General features: G+C 52.6%; 1 protein-coding gene across 1 annotated transcript in view; it reads left to right on the plus strand.

Moving 5' to 3' along the window:
* Positions 1 to 22,170, plus strand: part of phf14 (PHD finger protein 14) — a 49,351-nt gene that overhangs the window by 16,558 nt on the left and 10,623 nt on the right. The window contains 11 exon segments of the mRNA XM_064345639.1: positions 898 to 1,044; positions 1,452 to 1,722; positions 2,902 to 3,008; positions 4,305 to 4,352; positions 6,337 to 6,443; positions 6,803 to 6,934; positions 7,426 to 7,430; positions 7,433 to 7,605; positions 8,535 to 8,591; positions 8,867 to 8,988; positions 20,891 to 21,008. Coding sequence (XP_064201709.1) covers positions 898 to 1,044; positions 1,452 to 1,722; positions 2,902 to 3,008; positions 4,305 to 4,352; positions 6,337 to 6,443; positions 6,803 to 6,934; positions 7,426 to 7,430; positions 7,433 to 7,605; positions 8,535 to 8,591; positions 8,867 to 8,988; positions 20,891 to 21,008 — 1,287 coding nt within the window.

Genomic DNA, 22,170 nt, shown 5'->3' on the forward strand with positions numbered 1-22,170 from the left:
TTCAGGGATGGGAGCACAGTGCAGATTCAGGGATGGGAGTGCAGTGCAGATTCAGGGGTGCAGTGCAGTGCAGGTTCAGGGATGGGAGTGCAGTGCAGATTCAGGGGTGGGAGCGCAGTGCAGATTCAGGGGTGCAGTGCAGATTCAGGGATGGGAGTGCAGTGCAGATTCAGGGGTGCAGTGATTCTCCAGAGGGGGTGACTGCAGGCCCAATCCAGTGAGAGCAGGCAGTTCAGACTGTATTGGCGGCTTGTGAGCTGCCCGGTTGAATGCTAAACTGAGCCACGCTGATGTAGCTGAAGTTGAAGCATGACCTTGAGCCGGACGCCACTCTGGGGATGTGAGGGGGCGGAGCCAGTGCGTCTGTGAGCGCGGTGGGCTCTAGACGCGGCGGTACGGGGCTGCTGGGTCGCCGGTTCGGCTGATGGTGACTGCGGGGGTAATCAAATGGGCTGGGAGCTGGGCGGGGTGAGGGGGGGGGGTTGTTTTGTCCACCCCACCCCCCCCAAAACTTGGCACTTGTCCAGCCACACTGTTCTTTACACTATACCATCCAGTAAATTACACTGCACCCGAGGGGGGGGGGTGAGAGGGACAAAGAGAGAGAAGACCAAGAGAGCAAGAGCAAGACAAAGGAAGATAGAGGGGAAGTCAGGGGAAAGAGAGAATGGGAGAAAGAGGGATAGACAGACGGGGGGACGGGGGGTGGGGGGGGCGGAGAGAGAGAATGGAGACCATCTGTCTTGTGCCAGACACATTTCTGCAGTACTGGTCAGGGTCAGTGATCACCACAAATTAACTCTCCAAACTCTGCTGGTGAAGATTTAAAAAAGAAAAGAAAAAAAGAAATAGTTTTGTGAGGTCACAGCCGATTGTGATGTCGTGTCCCTCCTGTAGGACATAGCGGACCCCTTCTTCGCCTACTGCAAGCAGCACGCCGACCGCTTCGACAGGAAGTGGAAGAGGAAGAACTACCTGGCGCTGCAGTCCTACTGCAAGATGTCCCTGCAGGAGCGCGAGAAGCAGCTCACCCCGGAGGCACAGGTGGGCCGGGGGTCAGGGGTCGTGGGTCAGAGCGGGTCTGTTGTGACATCATAATGGGAACATTCCGCAGATTACAAAGATTCTCTATTGCGGCAAGATGCATGGGTGCCGTATTAGCTAGCTTAGATGGTGCGGTGAGGTGGTGTGCCTGTGTGGTTTGGGTGTGTGTGTGCGTGTGGTGTAATGCGGGGGGTGTGTGTGTGTATTCTTTTTGTGTGTGTGATCGTGTGTTTGCCGGTGTATCTTGGGGTGTATTGTCTCTGCTTGTGTGTGTGGTGTGCGGGGGGTATCGTGTGTGTGTGCGTGTGTATCTGTGTGCGTGTGTGTGTGTGTGTGTGTGTGTGTGTGTGTGTGTGTATCTGTGTGTGTGTGCGTGTGTGTGTGCGCGCGTGTGTGTGCGCGCGTAGGCCCGGATCTCCACCCGTCTGCAGCAGTACCGGGCGAAGGCGGAGCTCTCGCGGAACACGCGGCCGCAGGCCTGGGTCCCGCGGGAGAAGCTGCCCCGCCCGCTCACCTCCAGCGCCTCGGCGGTGCGGAAGCTGATGCGCAAGGCCGAGCTGATGGGCATCAGCACCGACATCTTCCCCGTGGACACGTCCGACGCCAGCGCCAGCGTGGACGGCCGCCGCAAGCACAAGCAGCCCGCGCTCACCGCCGACTTCGTCAACTACTACCTGGGTACGCCGCGCGCTGGGGCATTATGGGTACGCCGCGCGCGCTGGGGCAGTATGGGTACGCCGCGCACGCCGGGGCAGTATGGGTATGCCGCCCGCCGGGGCAGTATGGGTTCGCACGCCGGGGGGGCAGTTGGGTATTCAGCACAGACTGGGGCAGTATGGGTATCGCCGACGCGGGCAGTATGGGTAGCCCGCGCACGCTGGGGCATTATGGGTATCCCAGCCCGACTGGGGCAGTTGGGTATTCAGCACAGACTGGGGCAGTATGGGTACGCCGCGCGCGCCGGGGCAGTGTGGGTACGCCGCGCGCTGGGGCATTATGGGTATGCAGCACAGACTGGGGCATTATGGGTATGCAGCACAGACTGGGGCATTATGGGTACGCCGCGCGCGCTGGGGCATTATGGGTATTCAGCACAGACTGGGGCATTATGGGTATGCAGTGCACGCTGGGGCATTATGGGTATTCAGCACAGACTGGGGCATTATGGGTATGCAGCACACGCTGGGGCATTATGGGTATTCTGTACAGACTGGGGCATTATGGGTATTCTGTACAGACTGGGGCATTATGGGTATGCAGCGCACACTGGGGCATGATGGGTATTCAGCTCTGTGACTGGGGACTTATGGGTATTTAGTGCGGACTGGAGCATTATGGGTATTCAGCACTGTGACTGGGATATTGTGGGTATGCTGCACAGTGACTGGGGCATTATGGGTATCCAGTATAGACTGGGGAATTTTGGGTATGCAGCACAGACTGGGGCATTGTGGGTATGCAGCACACGCTGGGGCATTATGGGTATGCAATACTGACTGATCTAGTGGGGTTTGCATAATGTGCAACACTGAATGGGTGATGTGGGTGTAGATACAGTGATCACTCTGTTCCTCCATTTTGGCTCAGAAAGAAATACTGTGACTGGGTGACATTGGTGTTTAGGCAGTGATCACTGTTCCTCCATTTTGGCTCAGAGTGAAATACTTTGGGTGACGTTTATGTGTCTGCGATGATGAATCTGTTCCTCTATTTTGGCTCAGAGGGAAATACTTTGGGTGACGTTTATGTGTCTGCGATGATGAATCTGTTCCTCCATTTTGGCTCAGAGAGGGATGCTGTGACTTGGTGACATTGATGTGTGTGCGATGATGACTCTGTTCCTCCATTTTGGCTCAGAGAGGAACATGCGGATGATCCAGATCCAGGGGAACATCTCGGAGCAGAAGAACCTGAAGGACCAGCTGGAGGGCGAGCAGGAGAAGCTGCACGTGGAGTACAACAAGGTGCGGGCGGAACACCTCACCTGTCCCTTTACTGTTGCCATGGGGATCACCTGTCCCCTTTACTGTTACCATGGGGCTCACCTGTCCCCTTTACTGTTCCCATGGGGATCACCTGTCCCCTTTACTGTTGCCATGGGGATCACCTGTCCCCTTTACTGTAGCACACCCACACACACACACTACACACACACACACACACACACACTCACACACACACACACACACACACGCTACACACCACACACCACACATCCGACACACACACACACACACACACACACACACCCCTTGTAGTGTTCTGAGGGTGGCATGAGGCAGGCGGTGGGGGGGGTGTGAGCGTGATGGGGAGGGGACACAGTGGGAGGAGGGGACACCGGGGGTAGGGGGGGGGGGTAGTGGGGGCGGAGTTAATGTGCCGTGCACTTGCTCTCTCTGCATATTAAGCAGGGTTAATGGAGCGGGAGCTGCTAATTAAATCACCACAGTCCCATTGAGCCTGGACTGGGGTAGAGAGGGGGGGGACTGTGTCCCCTGTCCCAGTACAGATATCACCACAGTCCCTTCCATGAGCCTGGACTGGGGTAGAGAGGGGGGGGCTGTGTCCCCTGTCCCAGTACAGATATCACCACAGTCCCATTGAGCCTGGACTGGGGTAGAGAGGGGGGGGCTGTGTCCCCTGTCCCAGTACAGATATCACCACAGTCCCTTCCATGAGCCTGGACTGGGGTAGAGAGGGGGGGGCTGTGTCCCCTGTCCCAGTACAGATATCACCACAGTCCCTTCCATGAGCCTGGACTGGGTGAGAGGGGGCTGTGTCCCCTGTCCCAGTACAGATATCACCAGTCCTCCATGAGCTGGACTGGGGTAGGAGGGGGGGCTGGTCCCTGTCCCGTACGATATCACCCAGTCCATGAGCCTGACTGGTAAGAGGGGGCTGTCCTGTCCATACAGATATACCACATCCCTTCCAGACCTGGCTGGGTGAGGGGTGGTGTGTCTGTCCCAGTACAGATATCCCACGTCCCATTGTAGCTGGACTTGGGTGAGAGGGGACTGTGTCCCCTGTCCCAGTACGTACCACAGTCTTCATGCCTGCTGGTGGGTGGGTGTGGGCTGTCTTCCAGTACAGAGTCTTCGTACGATATATATCTATCCAAATGCGTGCGTGCGTGTGTAGTGTGTGGGTGTTGTGTATATGTGGTGTGTGTGTGGGTATGCCGTAGTAGTGTGAGTATGTGGTCCGTGTAGTGTGTATGGTGTTCTGTGACGTGTGCCAACTCCTACCTCTCTCCCCCACTCTGTGAGTCTCTGGAGGACCTGCAGAATGTACGGTCCTGCGGAGCAGCATCCCTGTGTCCCTGACGCATCTGACAGGTCACCCACCCTCCTCCCTCACAGCCCCCATCTGTCACCTGGCCCCCCAGCATTACCCCTACAGTCTCGACCTCTCCCCTTACCCCCCATCCTACATCACTCACTATCACTAACCAAGCCCAGTCCTGCTTAGCTTCAGTACTAACCAAGCCCAGCCCTGCTTAGCTTCAGTGCTAACCAAGCCCAGCCCTGCTTAGCTTCAGTACTAACCCAGCACAGCCCAGTCCTGCTTAGCTTCAGTACTAACCAAGCCCAGCCCTGCTTAGCTTCAGTACTAACCAAGCCCAGCCCTGCTTAGCTTCAGTACTAACCAAGCCCAGCCCTGCTTAGCTTCAGTACTAACCAAACCCAGCCCTGCTTAGCTTCAGTACTAACCAAGCCCAGCCCTGCTTAGCTTCAGTACTAACCAAGCCCAGCCCTGCTTAGCTTCAGTACTAACCAAGCCCAGCCCTGCTTAGCTTCAGTACTAACCAAGCCCAACCCTGCTTAGCTTCAGTACTAACCAAGCCCAGCCCTGCTTAGCTTCAGTACTAACCAAGCCCAGCCCTGCTTAGCTTCAGTACTAACCAAGCACAGCCCTGCTTAGCTTCAGTACTAACCAAGCACAGCCCTGCTTAGCTTCAGTACTAACCAAGCCCAGCCATGCTTAGCTTCAGTACTAACCAAGCCCAGCCCTGCTTAGCTTCAGTACTAACCAAGCCCAGCCCTGCTTAGCTTCAGTACTAACCAAGCCCAGCCCTGCTTAGCTTCAGTACTAACCAAGCCCAACCCTGCTTAGCTTCAGTACTAACCAAGCCCAGCCCTGCTTAGCTTCAGTAGTAACCAAGCCCAACCCTGCTTAGCTTCAGTACTAACCAAGCCCAGCCCTGCTTAGCTTCAGTACTAACCAAGCACAGCCCTGCTTAGCTTCAGTACTAACCAAGCCCAGCCCTGCTTAGCTACAGTACTAACCAAGCCCAGCCCTGCTTAGCTTCAGTACTAACTAAGCCCAGCCCTGCTCAGCTTCAGTGCTAACCAAGCCCAGACCTGCTTAGCTTCAGTACTAACCAAGCCCAGCCCTGCTTAGCTTCAGTAGTAACCAAGCCCAACCCTGCTTAGCTTCAGTACTAACCAAGCCCAGCCCTGCTTAGCTTCAGTACTAACCAAGCCCAGTCCTGCTTAGCTTCAGTACTAACCAAGCCCATCCCTGGCTAGCTTCAGTACTAACCAAGCCCTGCCCTGCTTAGCTTCAGTACTAACCAAGCCCAGACCTGCTCAGCATCAGTACTATCAGACAGAGGATATTATGGGCTGGCGTTTGGCAGTGTGAATCGGGTGCAGTGTAAGAGAGCCTGTTAAGCAAATGAAAGGGGTAATAATGTTGGGTAATGATGTCGTGGAGGATGTGGGGAGGGTGCGCTGGTGCTCTCACAATGACTGCCATAAATCAGGTAATTATGAATGTGCTGCCTTGGAGCAGAGCCATCAGTCACAGCTCCCAGTCCCTCTGCCTCGGCTGCTCTTACATTCATCACATCCCTGCTGTGTCTTACTGCTCTGCGTCCCTTTACTGATGTCTGTGGCCCATCTCTGTGTTTATGGGCACGTTTACACACAATGGAGGAATAAAACTAACTGCTGCTCTGCCCACTGCTGTCTGATCACTGCTGCTCTGACCACTGCTCCACACTGCTGCTCTGACCACTGCTCCACACTGCTGCTCTGACCGCTGCTCCACACTGCTGCTCTGACCACTGCTCCACACTGCTGCTCTGACCACTGCTCCACACTGCTGCTCTGACCACTGCTCCACACTGCTGCTCTGACCACTGCTCCACACTGCTGCTCTGACCACTGCTCCACACTGCTGCTCTGACCACTGCTCCACACTGCTGCTCTGACCACTGCTCAATACTGTGTTACCATGGCTCCTGGCTGGGCGTGTCCCGTGTGACAGCTGGTCTTGTTTCCATAGAAACTGAACTCCCCCGCCATCCTGAAGGCTCCCAAGGAGAGGAAGCCCAGCAAGAAAGAGGGTGGGGCTCCGGGCAAGTCCTCCAATCTCCCCGCCATCCTCTACAGGTAAGCCCCGCCCCCCCTTCCCTCATCCAACCGCAGCTTCTGAAATCACCATGTCTACCAGGAAGGCTGCTTCTCTCTAAAGCACAGTAACTGCTGTCTGTGCTGGGAGGGGGGAGGGGGAGGGGGAGGGGGGGGTGAACCAACCTTTATCAGCACGGCAGCAGTGTTGTTGTACAGCGCTTGGGGAACAGTGAGGTTGCAGGTTTGATTCCCAGATGGGGGCATTGCCGGTGTAATTTTTAGCAAAAGGTACTTAACCCGGGATGCAGGGTTGAGTGGCCCCCCCCGGGGTCAGGATGTGTCCCTGTCCTCTCCAGACAGATAGCCCACACCCTCTTTCTGCCCCCCCCCCCCCCCAGCTGCGGAATCTGTAAGAAGAACCAGGACCAGCACCTGCTGCTCCTGTGCGACACCTGCAAGCTGTACTACCACCTGGGCTGCCTGGACCCGCCCCTCACGCGCATGCCCAAGAAGACCAAGAACAGCTACTGGTGCGCCCCGCCGTGAATGGGTGAATGAGTGAGTGAGTGAATGCATTAATGGGTGAATGGATCAGTGGATGAATGAGTGAATACTGTGAAATACAGAATTGGTGAATGAGAGAATTGGTAAATGGGTGAATGAGTGAAATACAGAATGAGTGAATGAGAGAATGACTGAGTGAATGCATTAATGGGTGAGTGGATGAATGAGGGAATTGAGTTAATTGGGTGATTGGAATAAAGGGTGAATGAATGATGAATGTGTAAATGGTACCTTTATTCCATAATTAAAACTCATGTTCAAACCAGTAGCACCAGTATATGCAGCAAAAATGAGAAATTATCTGGGCAGAACAGTAAAAGGATCATTTTCTGAAAGAAACTACACCCAAAACCCCCCCCCCCTCCCCTCCCCTCGATATTGTGCATTTCTGAAGTGGACAGAGAAATGTGAACGGGCCTAAAAAATCTCCTGTGCCCCCCCCCCCCCCCCCCCCAAGGCAATGCTCGAGTGCGACCAGGCGAGCAGCGACGAGGCCGATATCGCCATGGAGACGCTCCCAGACGGCACCAAGCGGTCCCGCAGGCAGATCAAAGGGCCAATCAAATTCATCCCACAGGACGTCCCGCCAGAGCCCAAGAAGATGCAAGTGAGGAGCACGGTGAACATTCACGGCACGGTAAATAACCATAAATAACCGACCCTCCGCCAAACTGTCAATCACTGCCAACCTGTCAATCACTCAATCAGTCCATCACTGCCAATCCATCAACACTGTCAGTCTGTCAATCAGTCAATCACTGCCAATCCATCAATCACTGTCAAACACTGTCAATCACTCAATCAGTCAATCACTGCCAATCCATCAACACTGTCAGTCTGTCAATCACTCAATCACTGTCAGTCACTGTCAATCACTCAATCACTGTCAGTCACTGTCAATCACTGTCAAACACTGTCAATCAGTCAATCAGTCCATCACTGCCAATCCATCAATCACTGTCAGTCTGTCAATCACTCAATCAGTCAATCACTGCCAATCCATCAACACTGTCATGTAAACACTTCATATCATCACTCAAGTAATGCAATCCCAACATGCTTGCAATCATAAAAGTCCATCACTGCAATCCATCACCTTTCACCCAATCACATCAATCATCTCAATCAATCATTCAGTCAAACACTCAGTTAATCATATTTTAAATAACACATTTATATAGCGCCTGTCCTGGATCTCATCGCTGTGTGCACAGATCTCTGATGACCTCGGTTGTCAGCTCTGTGAAGCAGGCGCTATATTTAGGAACTCCAGATTCTCAGGTGTTGTTTTATTCTTAGTGACTTTTTTTTTTTGCTCTGAATGTGTCGACTAAAAACATCTGCATCTTTTCTGTCTGTCTGAGTACTGACTGTAGACTTCACAAAACATAGGCATTGTGAAAATGTGGTTAGTTAATAAATATGTTATAAATGCTGGCAGTGTGAAAGTGTGGTTAGTTAATAAAGATCTTATAAATGCAATCACTGCATTACTTATCTAATTTAATGAACATTGGAAAATAATTAAAAAATGGTGTTTCTTTTATTTATTATTTTTTTATTCAGCGAACCAGAGGGCAGAAGCGCAAGCGGGTGTCCATCTGTGAGGAGGAGAAAGTGGAGGTAGGCCGTCTGACCTCTCTCCCCTTAACACCATGACCCCTGACCTCTGACCCCTTAAAACCGTGACCCCTGACCTATGACCCTTGCCCTCTGTTATGATCTGCCACAAACGGTGGGGCGTTTCCATATATAGAACGGGGCGTGGCCATGTACGGAACAAGGGGCGTGGCCGAGTACCAAGCAGGGGGCGTGGCCATATGTGGCTGTAGTACTGTACTGTAGAGTCTGTGGCGTGTTGGCGCGCTGTGATTGGCCGTGCCGTTGCGTTTCCATAGGAACCGCCGGCGCGGGAGAGACGGCAGCGGCAGACGGCCCTGCAGAAGAAGCCCAAAGCGGACGACACCCGGACCGAGTGCGCCACCTGCAAGGGTCCGGGGGACAACGAGAACCTGGTCAGGTGGGTTCCTGCCTGTGTGTGTGTGTACCTGTGTGTGCGTGTAACTGTGTGTGCCTGTGTGTGTGTGTGTGTGTGTGTTGTGTGTGGTGTGTATCTGTGTACCTGTGTGTACCTGTGTGTGTGAGTGTGTGCGTGTAACTGTGTACCTGTGTGTGTGTGTGTGTCTAGTATGTGTGTGTGTGTGTGTGTATCTGTGTGTGCGTGTAACTGTGTGTACCTGTGTCCGTGCGTGTGTGTGTACCTGCGTGTGGGGTGCTGGGTGTGCCTGAGGGTGTGTGCCTTGTGTGTGGTGTGCCTAGCTGTGTCCCTTTTGTGCACGTGTTGTGGTGTTGTGTGCTGTGTGTGCTGAGGATGTGTGTGTGTGCTGGTGTGCGTGTGTGTGCGTGTTTGTGTGTGAGTGTGGTAATTAAAGTTCAGTCTTCATTAAGGGGGGTGCTGAGATCAGGGAGAAGTCCTCACTATTGATCGGTCTCACACACACCGACGCACGCGCACACACACACAGCGCTGCAGTCATGTGATTCAGCATTCTACGCTCATGTGACCCCCCCCCATATTCTCACTACACCCCCCACCCCTTTAGTGTTTCACCCCACTCCTCAGTTTTTATTATGAAATATTTAATTATTTTAAAAGTATGGCCTGAAGGTTGGACCGGTCCTCATAAAACACTTACACACGGTGTGGCGTTTCACTACGTGGGAAAAAAAAGGGCATTATTAAATACTGAATAAAACACGCTGGTCTTTATACTCCATTAGTGCTCGCAGAAACCTGGAGAAAGCAAAATGTCTGCCCGCTCCTTTGCGCACAAATAGGCTCAGGACAAACACCTCCGCTCGCCTTTCAATGAAAACACACTCAATAAAACAGGAAACCCATCTGCTTTCCTGGCTTTTGATTGGCCGCTGAATTGGTACTTCCCTTTAAAGAAAAAGTTCATCTGAAATGTTTTTTTTCTGTTATCTGCGTTTAGATTTCTTAAAACTTTCTAATCCTGCATTTCGGGGGGGAAAATCACTGGTGTCACTTTACTAATGAACATGGGTCATTTTTTGGTTTAATCAATTAGTAACACACCTGCACATCGTTAACACACCTGCACATGTCGACACACACTCACGTGCTAACACCTGCACATGTACCACTGCAGCCACACCTGCACATGTGACGATAAGACACGACACCTGCACATGTTGATAACACATCACTGACACACTGCACCTACCACCTGCACTTTGAAACACACGCATGTTGTAACACACCTGCACGCCTTAACACCTGATGTTGATACACCCTGCTGTGATAACACACCTGCACACATCTGTAGCACGTGTTAATAGCTGTGGAATCCTGCTTGTGTGAACGTTCCCAGGTGAAGCTCCTCCTATTGGACCTTTGCCAGTTTGGGGTTTTGAGCACACTGTGTGAGGACCAGGGTGGTGTGGGGGGACCGGGTGGGGTGCGGTGGTCATTGAGTGTGTTATAACGAGGAGCTCCTTTAGTCAAGCTCAGGACGGCACGACCACCGATCCTGTTTGACCTTTGACCCGTTAAAGAGACGTCTCCACAGCAGCGGACCGGCGAGCGTGATTGGCTGGTGTGGGCAGTCTTGCATGTAGCAGTTTGTTCCTGGCGGATTATCGATCTCGGCGCGGCGGAGAACTTCTCAATCTTGAGTTAAATGGCTCGTGCCGTCCCTGTGGCAGACCTGGCAACCGGGCCCCTTTCTGGGTTGCCAGATATTCGATTGGAGGCCGAATGTGGGGAGTGGGGGGGACAACCCGTGGAATCCGCGATTGTGGGGGATCTTTCCGTGATGTCATGCTCTGTCGGCATGGCAATTTATAAAAACACTCCATTGCCACAGTCCAGTTTATTTTTTTTTATTTGTTTACATTATAAACAACTTTTAAACTAGTTTTTTTTTTTTTTTGAAGACCTATCTCAGGCTAAAATCCAAAACTGCCACCTCGCTAGTGGGCGCTTAATTATGCTAACTGGAAATGAGCTCTGTGAATGTGGGCGTGCGGTATGTTTTTGCTTTCCTCTGTTTCTGCGATCCCGGTGGTTCTAATCCTCCAGCGAGATCTTCTGTGTGTGGCACAGGCGATTACCCAGAATGCCTTATTTCTTCATTTGGACCAACCGGGCAGGAGTGTCAGGGTTTCAGGGTTACGTTCTGCGGTTGGGGTCTGAGGTGATGTTTGTGGTTTTCTGATGTTACTGGTCGTGTTTACGGTCAGAACCTGGGCTTTTGGTTTTCATGTTCGTGACTGCAGGTCGTGTTTACGGTCATGATGTGGGGATAGACTTTGCAGTGTGCCTTTGGGTTAGGGTTAGGGTTGTGTGCCTTTGCAGGTGATGTTTTGGGTTTGGCTCTGTTTTATAGTTGGATTTGGGGGTGGTGTTTTGCAGTCAGGGTTTAGGGGTGATGTTTGGGGGTGATGTTTACTGGTCAGGGTTTGGGGGTGAAGTTTTTTACGGTCAGGGTTTGGGGGTGATGTTTGTGGATTATTTTTTTTACAGTCATGGTTTGGGGGTGATCTTTTGTACAGTCGGGGTTTGGGGGTGATTTTCTTTTACAGTCAGGGTTTGGGGTGATGTTTGTGGTATTATTGTATTTTATACGGTCATGGTTTGGGGGTGATGTTTTTACGTCAGGGTTTGGGGGTGATGTTTTTATGTTACAGGGTTTGGGTGGTGTGGATTTTTTTTTACGGTCAGGGTTTGGGGTGTGGTCATTTGTGTTTCAGTAGTCAGGGTTTGGGGGTGATGTTTTTACGGTCAGGGTTTGGGGGTGATGTTTTTATGGTCAGGGTTTGTGGATGATGTTTTTAACAGTCAGGGTTTGGGGGTGATGTTTGTGGATGATGTTTTTTACGGTCAGGGTTTGGGGGTGATGTTTGTGGATTATTTTTTTAATGAGTCAGGGTTTGGGGGTGATGTTTGTGGATGATGTTTTTTACGGTCAGGGTTTGGGGGTGATGTTTTTAACGGTCAGGGTTTGGGGGTGATGTTTGTGGATGATGTTTTTAACGGTCAGGGTTTGGGGTGATGTTTGTGGATGATGTTTTTTACGGTCAGGGTTTGGGGGTGATGTTTTTTACAGTCAGGGTTTGGGGTGATGTTACGTGGTTGGTAGATTATTTTTTTTTACGGTCAGGGTTTGGGGGTGATGTTTACGGTCAGGGTTTGGGGTTGTGGGTGTTTTTTACGTCAGGGTTTGGGGTGATGTTTGTGGATGATGTTTTTTACGGTCAGGGTTTGGGGGTGATGTTTTATTAGTTTTTTTTTACAGTCAGGGTTTGGGGGTGATGTTTTTATGGTCAGGGTTTGGGGGTGATGTTTGTGGATGATGTTTTTTACGGTCAGGGTTTGGGGGTGATGTTTGTGGATTATATTTTTTACAGTCAGGGTTTGGGGGTGATGTTTTTATGGTCAGGGTTTGGGGGTGATGTTTGTGGATGATGTTTTTTACGGTCAGGGTTTGGGGCTGATGTTTGTGGATTATTTTTTTTACAGTCAGGGTTTGGGGGTGATGTTTTTACGGTCAGGGTTTGGGGGTGATGTTTGCGGTCAGGGTTTGGGGGTGATGTTTGCGGTTTTGAGGTTTACGGTTTGCTGCCCTGACTCTGTCTGTCTTTGCATTGCACAGGTTGTGAGGTCCGGGGTTCCCCTCCTCTAAAACACTCCGGACAGACGACCGTTGGCTAGAGAGACAAATTTTACCCATTGAAGATGCTCTCAAGGGGGAGGGGGAGTAGTGGGGAAAGGAGGAGGGGTCACAGACCGTCCCATCCGCCCGTCGCCCCCCAGTCCCGACCCCCGCCATGGACCCCGGGACATGGCTTACAGACAGTCCGGAAAAAAACAAAAACAAACTGGACTTTTGCTTTGTAAAAAAAAAAAAAAAAACGAAAGTTGAATGAAATGTCCGGACTCCTTGGTGACGCGTGTGGCGGATCTGTCTCTCGGATGTTCTGGAGGACTTTCTTGGCGTCTGGGACTCTGTGTTCGGGATGTTTTTGGGGTGGGGTGGGGGGTGTGGGAGGGGGCTCTCTCTGCGTCTGTGGCCGTGGTCTCTGGCTTTGTGCGAATCGTCTCTCTCTCTCGCAACGCGCCCGCTTTTCTCTGTCTGGACTTCTGCCTTTTCTCGAGCGTCCATCTTGGAGCGAATGAGCCGCTGTTCGTTTTCCAGAACTCTGTCCCCCCCTGTCCCCCCCGTCCCCCCCGTCCCCCAGGACCTCTCTTCTGCGCTGCTAGGAATTGTGGGACTGTTTGTTTTTTGCACTGGACCGTGATGGCTCTCTGAACTTGGGTGCATTTGTGCATCGTCCCCAAAATGCCAGCCCCCATCGAGGAGGACCAATCGGAACGCTCATGTGACCCGCGCACCTGCTGTTTGATTGGCCCAGGCTGCATTGACTGCAGTCATGTGATCCACGTGCCTGCTTTTGATTGGCCCCCGCGTTTGGACTTCGCGCCTCTGTGGTTGTGATTTGTAGTCTGTTCTGTTCTGCTCATAGAGAGTGTGTGACTGTCCGTAGGATTAATGCTTTAGCCTGTTCCCGTCATAGCTATGAATAGTCATGATTATAATAGCGGTAATTATTCTCCTTTCAGAAATACTTGAGCTCAATTGTGAGTGTTTGTGTGTGTGTGAGTGGGTGATTGTGTGTGTGAGTTAGTGGGTGAGTGTGTGTGTGCGCCTGCGTGCGTGCGCGTGAGTGCGAGAGAGGAATTTTGTGTGTGTGTGAGCGAGAGAGAGAGAGAGAGGAATTGTGTTTGTGAGGGTGTGTGAGAGAGAGATGGTGTGAGAGAGCAAGAGGAATTTTGTGTGTGTGAGAGAGAGAGAAAGAGAGAGAGGGCGAGAAGAATGATGTGTGTGAGAAAAAAAGGGAGAGAGAGAGAGAGATTAATGATTAGTGGTGTAAAAGTCCCCCTGAGGGGGTCTGAATGGCCTGTTTTAGCGGATTTTGTTCCTGTCAGTAACCTGATTAAACGTGATGGGTCCCCCAGGTCTGCCTCTTGTTTGTGGTCACGTGATCTGTGTGTGTGTGTGTGTGTGTGTGTGTGTGTGTGTACACGTCTGGTTGTGTGTGTGTGTGTGTGTGTACACGTCTGGTTGTGTGTGTGAGTGCGCGTGTGTGTGTGTGTGTGTGTGTGTGTGTACACGTCTGGTTATGTGTGTGAGTGCGCGTGTGTGTGTGTGTTGTTGTGTGTGTTGCAATGTGTGTATGTGTGTGTGTGTGTGTACAGTCTGTGATGCTGTGTGTGTGTACATGTCTGTGTATGTGTGCTTGTGCGTGTGTGTGTGTGTGTGTATACGTGTGTGTATGTGTGTGTTAAGTGGATGTGCGTGCGTGTGTGTATGCATTTGCATGCGCGCGCGTGTGTCTCTATGTCCTTGTATATGTGCACAAATCCTTGTCTCTCTTCACCTGGTTGGCTGTAATGAATGAGTGTCGGGGTGTAATTGATGGTGGGGGTGGTGTGTGTGGGAGGGGGGGGGGGGGTTCTTCTGTCAGCCCCCATTTCCAGTTTAGGGGGCCCAGCGTCCTGGTTGCCATGGCAGAGGGAAGGTGGAGCTGGTGAAAATAAAGAAGCTGTGGTTTTTATGATGCAGACATCAGACGTACAACATCCTGGACATTCGAGCAAATAAAGATGAGGAAGAAGGACGGGGAATAAAAGAGAGACCAATCAGGACTAGGCTAGACTGTTGCCTTTGTCGCCATCTAGTGAGCTCCTGGAGGTACTGCAGTCCCTTTAAGGGAGCCTCGTGCTCTATTAACACGGCCAGTGAGCGAGTGCAGACACGTCCAGTTTCCTTCCGCGAAAAATATGTTTGTAGTGTGGCGTAACGGGTGGAGGGCTGGGTTTGACACAAAGGTTGCAGGTTCGACTCTCGGGTGAGACACAGCCGTTGAACCCTTGAGCGCGAGGCACTTCAGGACGTATCCCGCTGCGTCTAAGGGCCGCTGGGTACAGCCGCGGAGGTTTCCGCGGGAACGCGCTCCTGTTAAATGGCGGTAATTTGGGGTGAAAAATGGCCCCGGCGCTGGGAGGCGGCGGGCCGTAAAAGCCACGGTTGCCGTGACGCTCCGCCGGCGGTGTGCAGCGGTTGCGTTTCGGGAACGAGAGTCCCCCCCCCCCCCCCCCCCCCCATTACCGCCTCTGACACCGCCACCCAGGGGTGATTTAATGGCGCCATTTTGATCCTGCTGACTCTCCCTTTTCTGCTCCCATTAAGAGCCAGCGGAGAACCAAGTGTGTGTGCGCGTGTGTGTGTGTGTGTGTGTGTGTGTGAGAGAGAGTGTGCGTGTGTGTATGTGTATATGTGTGTGTGGTGTATGTGTATGTGTAGAGGGGTTACAGAGTGTAAGCTCCTAAAATCCTTGCCCTCCCTCCTTTGGCTTAAAATTGGTAATAAAAATGAGTTGAAGTCTCTGCAGTCCTCTAACTCTTCCTCCGTTTCCCAGTCTTTTGTTCTCTCTCTCTCCTTCCCTTTCTCTCTCTGTCTCTTTCTCTCAGTCTCTAAATCTCTCTCTGTCTGCCTCTAAATTTCTCTGTCTCTAAATCTCTCTCTTCCTCTCAGTCTCTAACCCTCTTTGTTTCCAGCTCTCTCTCTCCCCCCTCTTCTCTCGCTCTCTCTCCCTCCTTCCCTTTCTCTCTGCCTCCCTCCCTCTCTCTCCTTCCCTCTCTCCCCTCTTTCCCTCCCTCTCTCCTTCACTCTCTCTCCCTTTCTGTCTCTCTTCTCTCTCCCTCCCTCCTTCTCTCTCCTTCCCTCTCCCTCCCTCTCTCTCTTTCTCTTTCTCTCTCTCTCTCTCCCTCTCTGTCTCTATGTCTCTCGCTTACTCTTGCTGTGGAGGGTAAGAAGCTGATTCTGTGTGCTGTAATGTTGGTGTAAATCAGGAGGTGGGGGGGGGGGTAATCCTGCCAGATCTCAGTGGGGGGTCAGCCAAACTCGCTGGTGCTCTCTGTCATTGATGACGGGGAGGGCAAGGCCATATCGACCCTAACCCCCCCACGCCACCCCCCCATACTGGACCTCTCCTGGGGTAATTAGTCTGCTGCTGAGGTGATAAAGTTAGTGGCTTGTTTCATCCAGAAGGACCAGGCTGCAGATGTACAGAGTCTACTGCCTACAGCCTGTCTGTACTGCAACGTGTGTGTGTGTGTGAGAGAGTGTGTCTGTGTGTGTGTGTGAGAGAGAGAGTGTCTGTGTGTGAGAGTGTGTGTGTGTGTGTGTGTGTGTGTGTGTGTGTGTGAGAGAGAGAGTGTGTGTGTGTGTGTGTGTGTACGTGTTTGTGTGTGTGAGCGTTTCTGCTGTGAAAACCCATGTGTCATTGCCGTCCCTTTTCCATGGAAACTCGTGGGAATAGTTTTTCCTGAAAAAGATGAATGGGGCTCAAATAACACGAGAGCAAGAGACCGTCAGCCTGGCTGAGTGGCACTCAGACAAAAGCAATCAATCTCCGATTCCCCTCCCCCAGTCCAGCCTTAATAAGGTCACATCACTCAGTCCATCGCTGTGCGGAGTGATTGCATTTGTCTTGTCCCCTCCCTCTCTCCCACCCCCCCATCCTCGCTCCGCTCGATTACAAACTCTAAATGTGTTGAAAAGCTCAAGGACTCTGACATTGTGACAAGCCATTTGGGGAGTGGCTTGGGGGGGTGGTGTTTGATCATTCAGTGTGGGACTGTAGTGTAGCGGTTATTGGGGGGGGGGGGGGGTGATCAGTCACTGTGTGATTGTAGTGCACCCGTTATTTGGGGCGGGGGACTGGGGGACTGTAGTGCACTGGTTATTTGGGGGGGTGGGGGAGACTGGGGGACTGCAGCTGTTAGAGACCTGTGTTTGTAACTGAGGTTGTGGGGCTGTGCTATCGTACCCCTGGGCGAGGTACTTAACCGGGATTACTGCAATAAAACACGCAGCTGGGTAAACGGACAGTGTGTAAAAAGAGCTGTCGCTCTGGATGAGCTGACTGAGGGAGACAGTGTGGGTTTGAGTCACAGTGCAGTACAGTCAGCGCAGGTCCTGTGGGTTTGAGTCACAGTCAGCGCAGGTCCTGCGGGTTTGAGTCACAGTTAGCGCAGGTCCTGTGCGTTTGAGTCACAGTTAGCGCAGTCCTGGGTTGAGCACAGTCAGCGCAGTCCTGCTGGGTTTGAGTCACAGTTAGCGCAGGTCCTGGGTTTGAGTCACAGTCAGCGCAGGTCCTGCGGGTTTGAGTCACAGTTTAGCGCAGGTCCTGTGGGTTTGAGTCACAGTTAGGCAGGTCCTGTGGGTTTGAGTCACAGTCAGCGCAGGTCCTGCGGGTTTGAGTCACAGTTAGCGCAGGTCCTGTGGGTTTGAGTCACAGTCAGCGCAGGTCCTGTGTGTTTGAGTCACAGTGCAGCACAGTCAGCGCAGGTCCTGTGGGTTTGAGTCACAGTCAGCGCAGGTCCTGCGGGTTTGAGTCACAGTTAGCGCAGGTCCTGCGGGTTTGAGTCACAGTTAGCGCAGGTCCTGTGGGTTTGAGTCACAGTTAGCGCAGGTCCTGCTGGGTTTGAGTCACAGTTAGCGCAGGTCCTGTGGTTTGAGTCACAGTCAGCGCAGGTCCTGTGGGTTTGAGTCACAGTTAGCGCAGGTCCTGTGGGTTTGAGTCACAGTTAGCGCAGGTCCTGTGGGTTTGAGTCACAGTTAGCGCAGGTCCTGTGGGTTTGAGTCACAGTTAGCGCAGGTCCTGTGGGTTTGAGTCACAGTCAGCGCAGGTCCTGCGGGTTTGAGTCACAGCGCAGGTCCTGTGGGTTTGAGTTACAGTCAGCGCAGGTCCTGCGGGTTTGAGTCACAGCAGAGCTGCTTGGTGCTACAGCCGCCATCTCTGCTGGCACAATAGGCTCATTACCGTGCAGTAATTAAAGGAGTCGACAGCAAACTGTTAACGAGCCACTCTAATAGAGTTAAGGTTCTCCCCGGGGGCGGGGGGGGGGGGGTGGCCAGGAGGAGGAGGAGGTGGAGGAAGATGAAGATCATGGGAACAAAAGCGGTGCCCCCCCCCCCACCTTGGTGTCCACACGCTCCTGCACCCATTTGTCTGTTCAGGAGGGGGCGAGGGTTAGAGAAAGCGAGTGAGTGATAGAGGAGCAGAGAGAGAGAGATAGTGAGGGAGAGAAAGAGAGGAGAGAAGAGAGACACAAATCAAATCCTTTATCCTCTCCACAAAGCTGCCACATTAGACACTGTGACCCTCCCCACACCCCCCCCCCCACTCACCCCCACCCCACCCCACCCCACCCCACAAACAATTCCACACATGGGGTGTGTGTGTATAGGGGTGTATTTTGCGTGTGGATGTGCGAGTAAGGTTGGTGTGTGTTTGTGCGTTTGTGTGTGTGAGTGTATGTGTGTGTATGTGTGTGTGTGTATGTGTGTGTGTGTGTGTGTGTGTGTGTGTATGTGTGTGTGTGTGTGTGTGTGTGTGTGTGTGTGTAGCCAGATGTGTCTGTAGTCATTCTCTTTCTTAAGAGCGTCCTTGTAGACAGCGCGGCCGTGGACAAACGCACAAGGCTGCCCCGTGACCACGCACAGAAGTTTTTTCCACAATAGTCTGTGGGCGTCCACTGTGGACAGGGGGCTAACACGCTAGCTTGTGAGCTGACCGCTCCAGCCAGGGGCTCCGCCGTCCGAGACTAGCATTACCGTGACAACAGGGTCAGAGTTCAATTCATTTTACGTCCCAATCACATCGTCGCAGGAACCACTGGGTGACTAGCCGCCCAGAGTACCAACCGAATCCATCGCTGGTCTACAAACGGACCTGTAAACAGGAACCAGTCGCCTGGCATGCAAATCGGAATGCTGTTGCATCACAGTACTAAGAGTTGCGGATGGTTTCCGTGGTGATTTTAAGTGGCCTGGATGCTTAAAGTCCTGGTGTGTCACAAGTGCCTGTGATTCCACAGACAGCAGTTACTCCTGTTCGAAGGGTTAACTCACACACTCTCTCTCTCTCTCTCTCTCCTTACCGTCGGAAATAAGACGTCCCGGTTTAGCCACTTTCTGATCATTAGTTAAGGTGTTAACCAAGGACAACCCTGAGGCCTTAGAGGACGTTTGGGTCTGTAAAGCAGCACCAGAAACTTCTGCTACCAACCGAAACCTTGCGTAGTTCAGAATGAGGTGGGGGTAGGAGGGGGGGTCGGGCAATCGATAATATCTGTGAGACCCACCGTAAATTCAGGATATTTCTTGTTGTATGTATTTCCAGCTGAATTGCTTGTGACATCGTGGAGGGAGGCCAGGATGATAAAATTCAGGGAAAGCTGGAGAAGCTTTTCGGGGCACGCAGGCAATGGCAGTTTAGAAAAACGATAAAGGATAAAGCAGACTGGACAAGCCAGGAAGCACAAGAGAGAGGCTTTTTTCAGAGGTAATACCGGTAGTCAAGGTGACACACAAAAAAAAAAAAAAAAATAGCCATGGCAACCAATGTACAAGAAGCCCCCACCAACCCCCCCCCCCCCCCCCCCACCTCACTCACCATGGAGCCATTTAACCACTTTAATCTCTACAGACTCTGGAAAATGTAGCTAATAGAGGTGTGGGGGGTTCAGGGGGTGGGGGGTTCGGGGGGGGGTTGGCGGCGGGTTGGGGGTCAGGGTTACAGTTTTTAAAGGGATTATTATAGTGGATTACAGAGGATATTTCAGGGGTGAGTTCTGTCGGCAGAGGAAGCGGTGTCAGGGGGTAGAGTCGGTTTAATGCCGCTCGGGAAGTGTTGCCGCTGTGCGGTCAGTAATGCACAGGGGAACGCCTTACCAGGACCGGGGTGCGGGCCGACCCCCCCGCTGTGCGGTCAGTAATGCACAGGGGAACGTCTCATCAGGACCGGGGTGCGGGCCGACCCCCCCGCTGTGCGGTCAGTAATGCACAGGGGAGCGTCTCATCAGGACCGGGGTGCGGGCCGACCCCCCCCGGTGTGGGGAGGGGGGTGGGGGCGAAGGAGGGTGATAAGGGACCCCCTTTCAGACTCCAGCGCTCTCAGACCAGGGGTCCCCCAAACTCTGTGAAACCTGTAGAAAAATGTTGGCCAACGCATCAGCCACCCTGAGGAAGGGGGCGCACTGTTGTCCAACCAGAACCTTTCCCTGTGTTTCTTTCTTTCTTCTTTTAGGGCTTGCGCTCCAAAAAAAAGGAGGGAAATTTCTCAGTTAGCGCCATGGTTACACAGCACCAGCCCCCCCCCCCAACCCTGCCCCCCTCCCACTTATGCAGACGGCTTGATGAGATCAGAGGTGGTGAGGGTGTAGGCTGACTCCTGGCTTTTCCCCTCATTTATCTGAGTAACCCTGAAAAATCTCAATCTACCGCTATTGATTAGACCATAATTAGTTAATTAGGGACAGGAAGGGGAGAGAGGGAGGGAGAGACAGAGCTGGAGAGGACGAGAGATGCTTTGTTTTGCTCTGGCTCCACTGAAGGGCGCTGGATTTTGGTGATGAGCCTGTGTTCTCCGATCCCTCTGGAACTCCGACAGGCAGGCCCGCCAGCCGCCTGAACGCGTTCCCCTCCCGAGTTTCTGATAAACACCTGTGCTGAACACCTGTGCGCAGTGCTGACACTGTGTCACGTTGGGTCGTTTTGTAAACACCTGCTGTAGCTCTGATGGTTACCTGTGTGTGTTAAACACCGGTGCGGAACACTGCTGTGCCTGTGGTGGTTACCTGTGCATGTTAACACGCTGCAGTACCTGTGGTGTTCACCTGTGCATGTTAACACGCTGCAGTACCTGTGGTGGTTACCTGTGCATGTTAACACGCTGCCGTACCTGTGGTGTTTACCTGTGCATGTTAACACCTGTGCCGTACCTGTGGTGTTTACCTGTGCATGTTACCTGTGCGTGTGGTCCTCCAGGTGTGACGAGTGTCGGCTGTGCTATCACTTCGGGTGCCTGGACCCCCCGCTGAAGAAATCCCCCAAACAGACGGGCTACGGCTGGATCTGCCAGGAGTGCGACACCTCCTCCTCCAAGGTGACCTGGGAGGGGCTGTGGCTGTGGGCGGGGTAGTGGGCGTGGCTGCAGTGCCGTGGGTGTGGCTGTGGTCGTGGGTGGGGTAGTGGGCGTGGCTACAGTTCTGTGGGCGGGGTAGTGGGCGTGGCTGCGGTGCTGTGGGTGGGGTAGTGGGTGCGGCAGCGATAGTGGGTGGGGTAGTGGGCGTGGCTGTGGGTGTGTCATTAGGAGTTGATGTGATATTGGCAGTGGGTAATGAACAAAAAAAAAGATTATCTTCAGGCAAAATGATATTTCATTCTGACTAAGATATATACCCTTATTCATTTGGAATTGTGCGAGTATTCTTTTTAGGATTTAATAAGACCTTGGTAAAAAGGGCTTTGATACTAAGCTCAATCATCTTGTGTACAGACTACAGCACTGGGAAGGGGGTGTTTTAAAACGGCCCTGCAGTGCAGCCCTTTGAGTTGCTCTTTACTCTCCTGCTCGCGCTGAGGAATCCCTGAATCGGGGTCAGCGAGCCGCGTTGGGGCTGAATCGCGGATCGCAGGGCCGCGTCGCGCGGTTGAAGTCTCCCGTGAGGGCGTTCAGGCTGCCGCGCCGATGGCGGAGAGACCGTGCTTAAAAAGCAGGAGAAAAAAAAGTCCGCGACCGTTGATGGTGAAACTGAAGGTGAAAACGGAGAGAAAGGAGCGGGACCGTGGCGAGAGGGTTTGAGTTCTCTGTGCCCCTCTGCCCTCCGTTGGGTATGTGTGCCTTTTCTGCCTCGTCTCCTGGCAGATTTATGTTTCAGTACGCTCCCGCTGCTGTCATTTCTCTAAATCTTTAACGAGCCCGACTGCTCGTCTGCGGGGTGGAGTAAACAAGCCCGTTAACCCCCCCCCAAAAAAAACAGCGTCAGCACAACCAAATTTAGGACTCGTCCTCGCAGATGGGTTCTGCCTTGAAGAGTATCCCCCTAACACCCCAATACGCGCGCACACACACGCTCGTACACACAGTCAAACATGAAAAGACTGAAACACAACGCACGCTTACACACACACACACACACACACACACACACACACACACACCCAATAAACACTATCCCTGTTGCAATCACTGCACTAGCTACAGCGTACGTGCGTGTGTTCAAATATGTTTTTTTAAAACGTAATTGTACATTTGAACACAAATC

This window comes from Anguilla rostrata, chromosome 8, assembly GCF_018555375.3.
Source record: "Anguilla rostrata isolate EN2019 chromosome 8, ASM1855537v3, whole genome shotgun sequence".
Classification (NCBI taxonomy): Eukaryota; Metazoa; Chordata; class Actinopteri; order Anguilliformes; family Anguillidae; genus Anguilla; species Anguilla rostrata.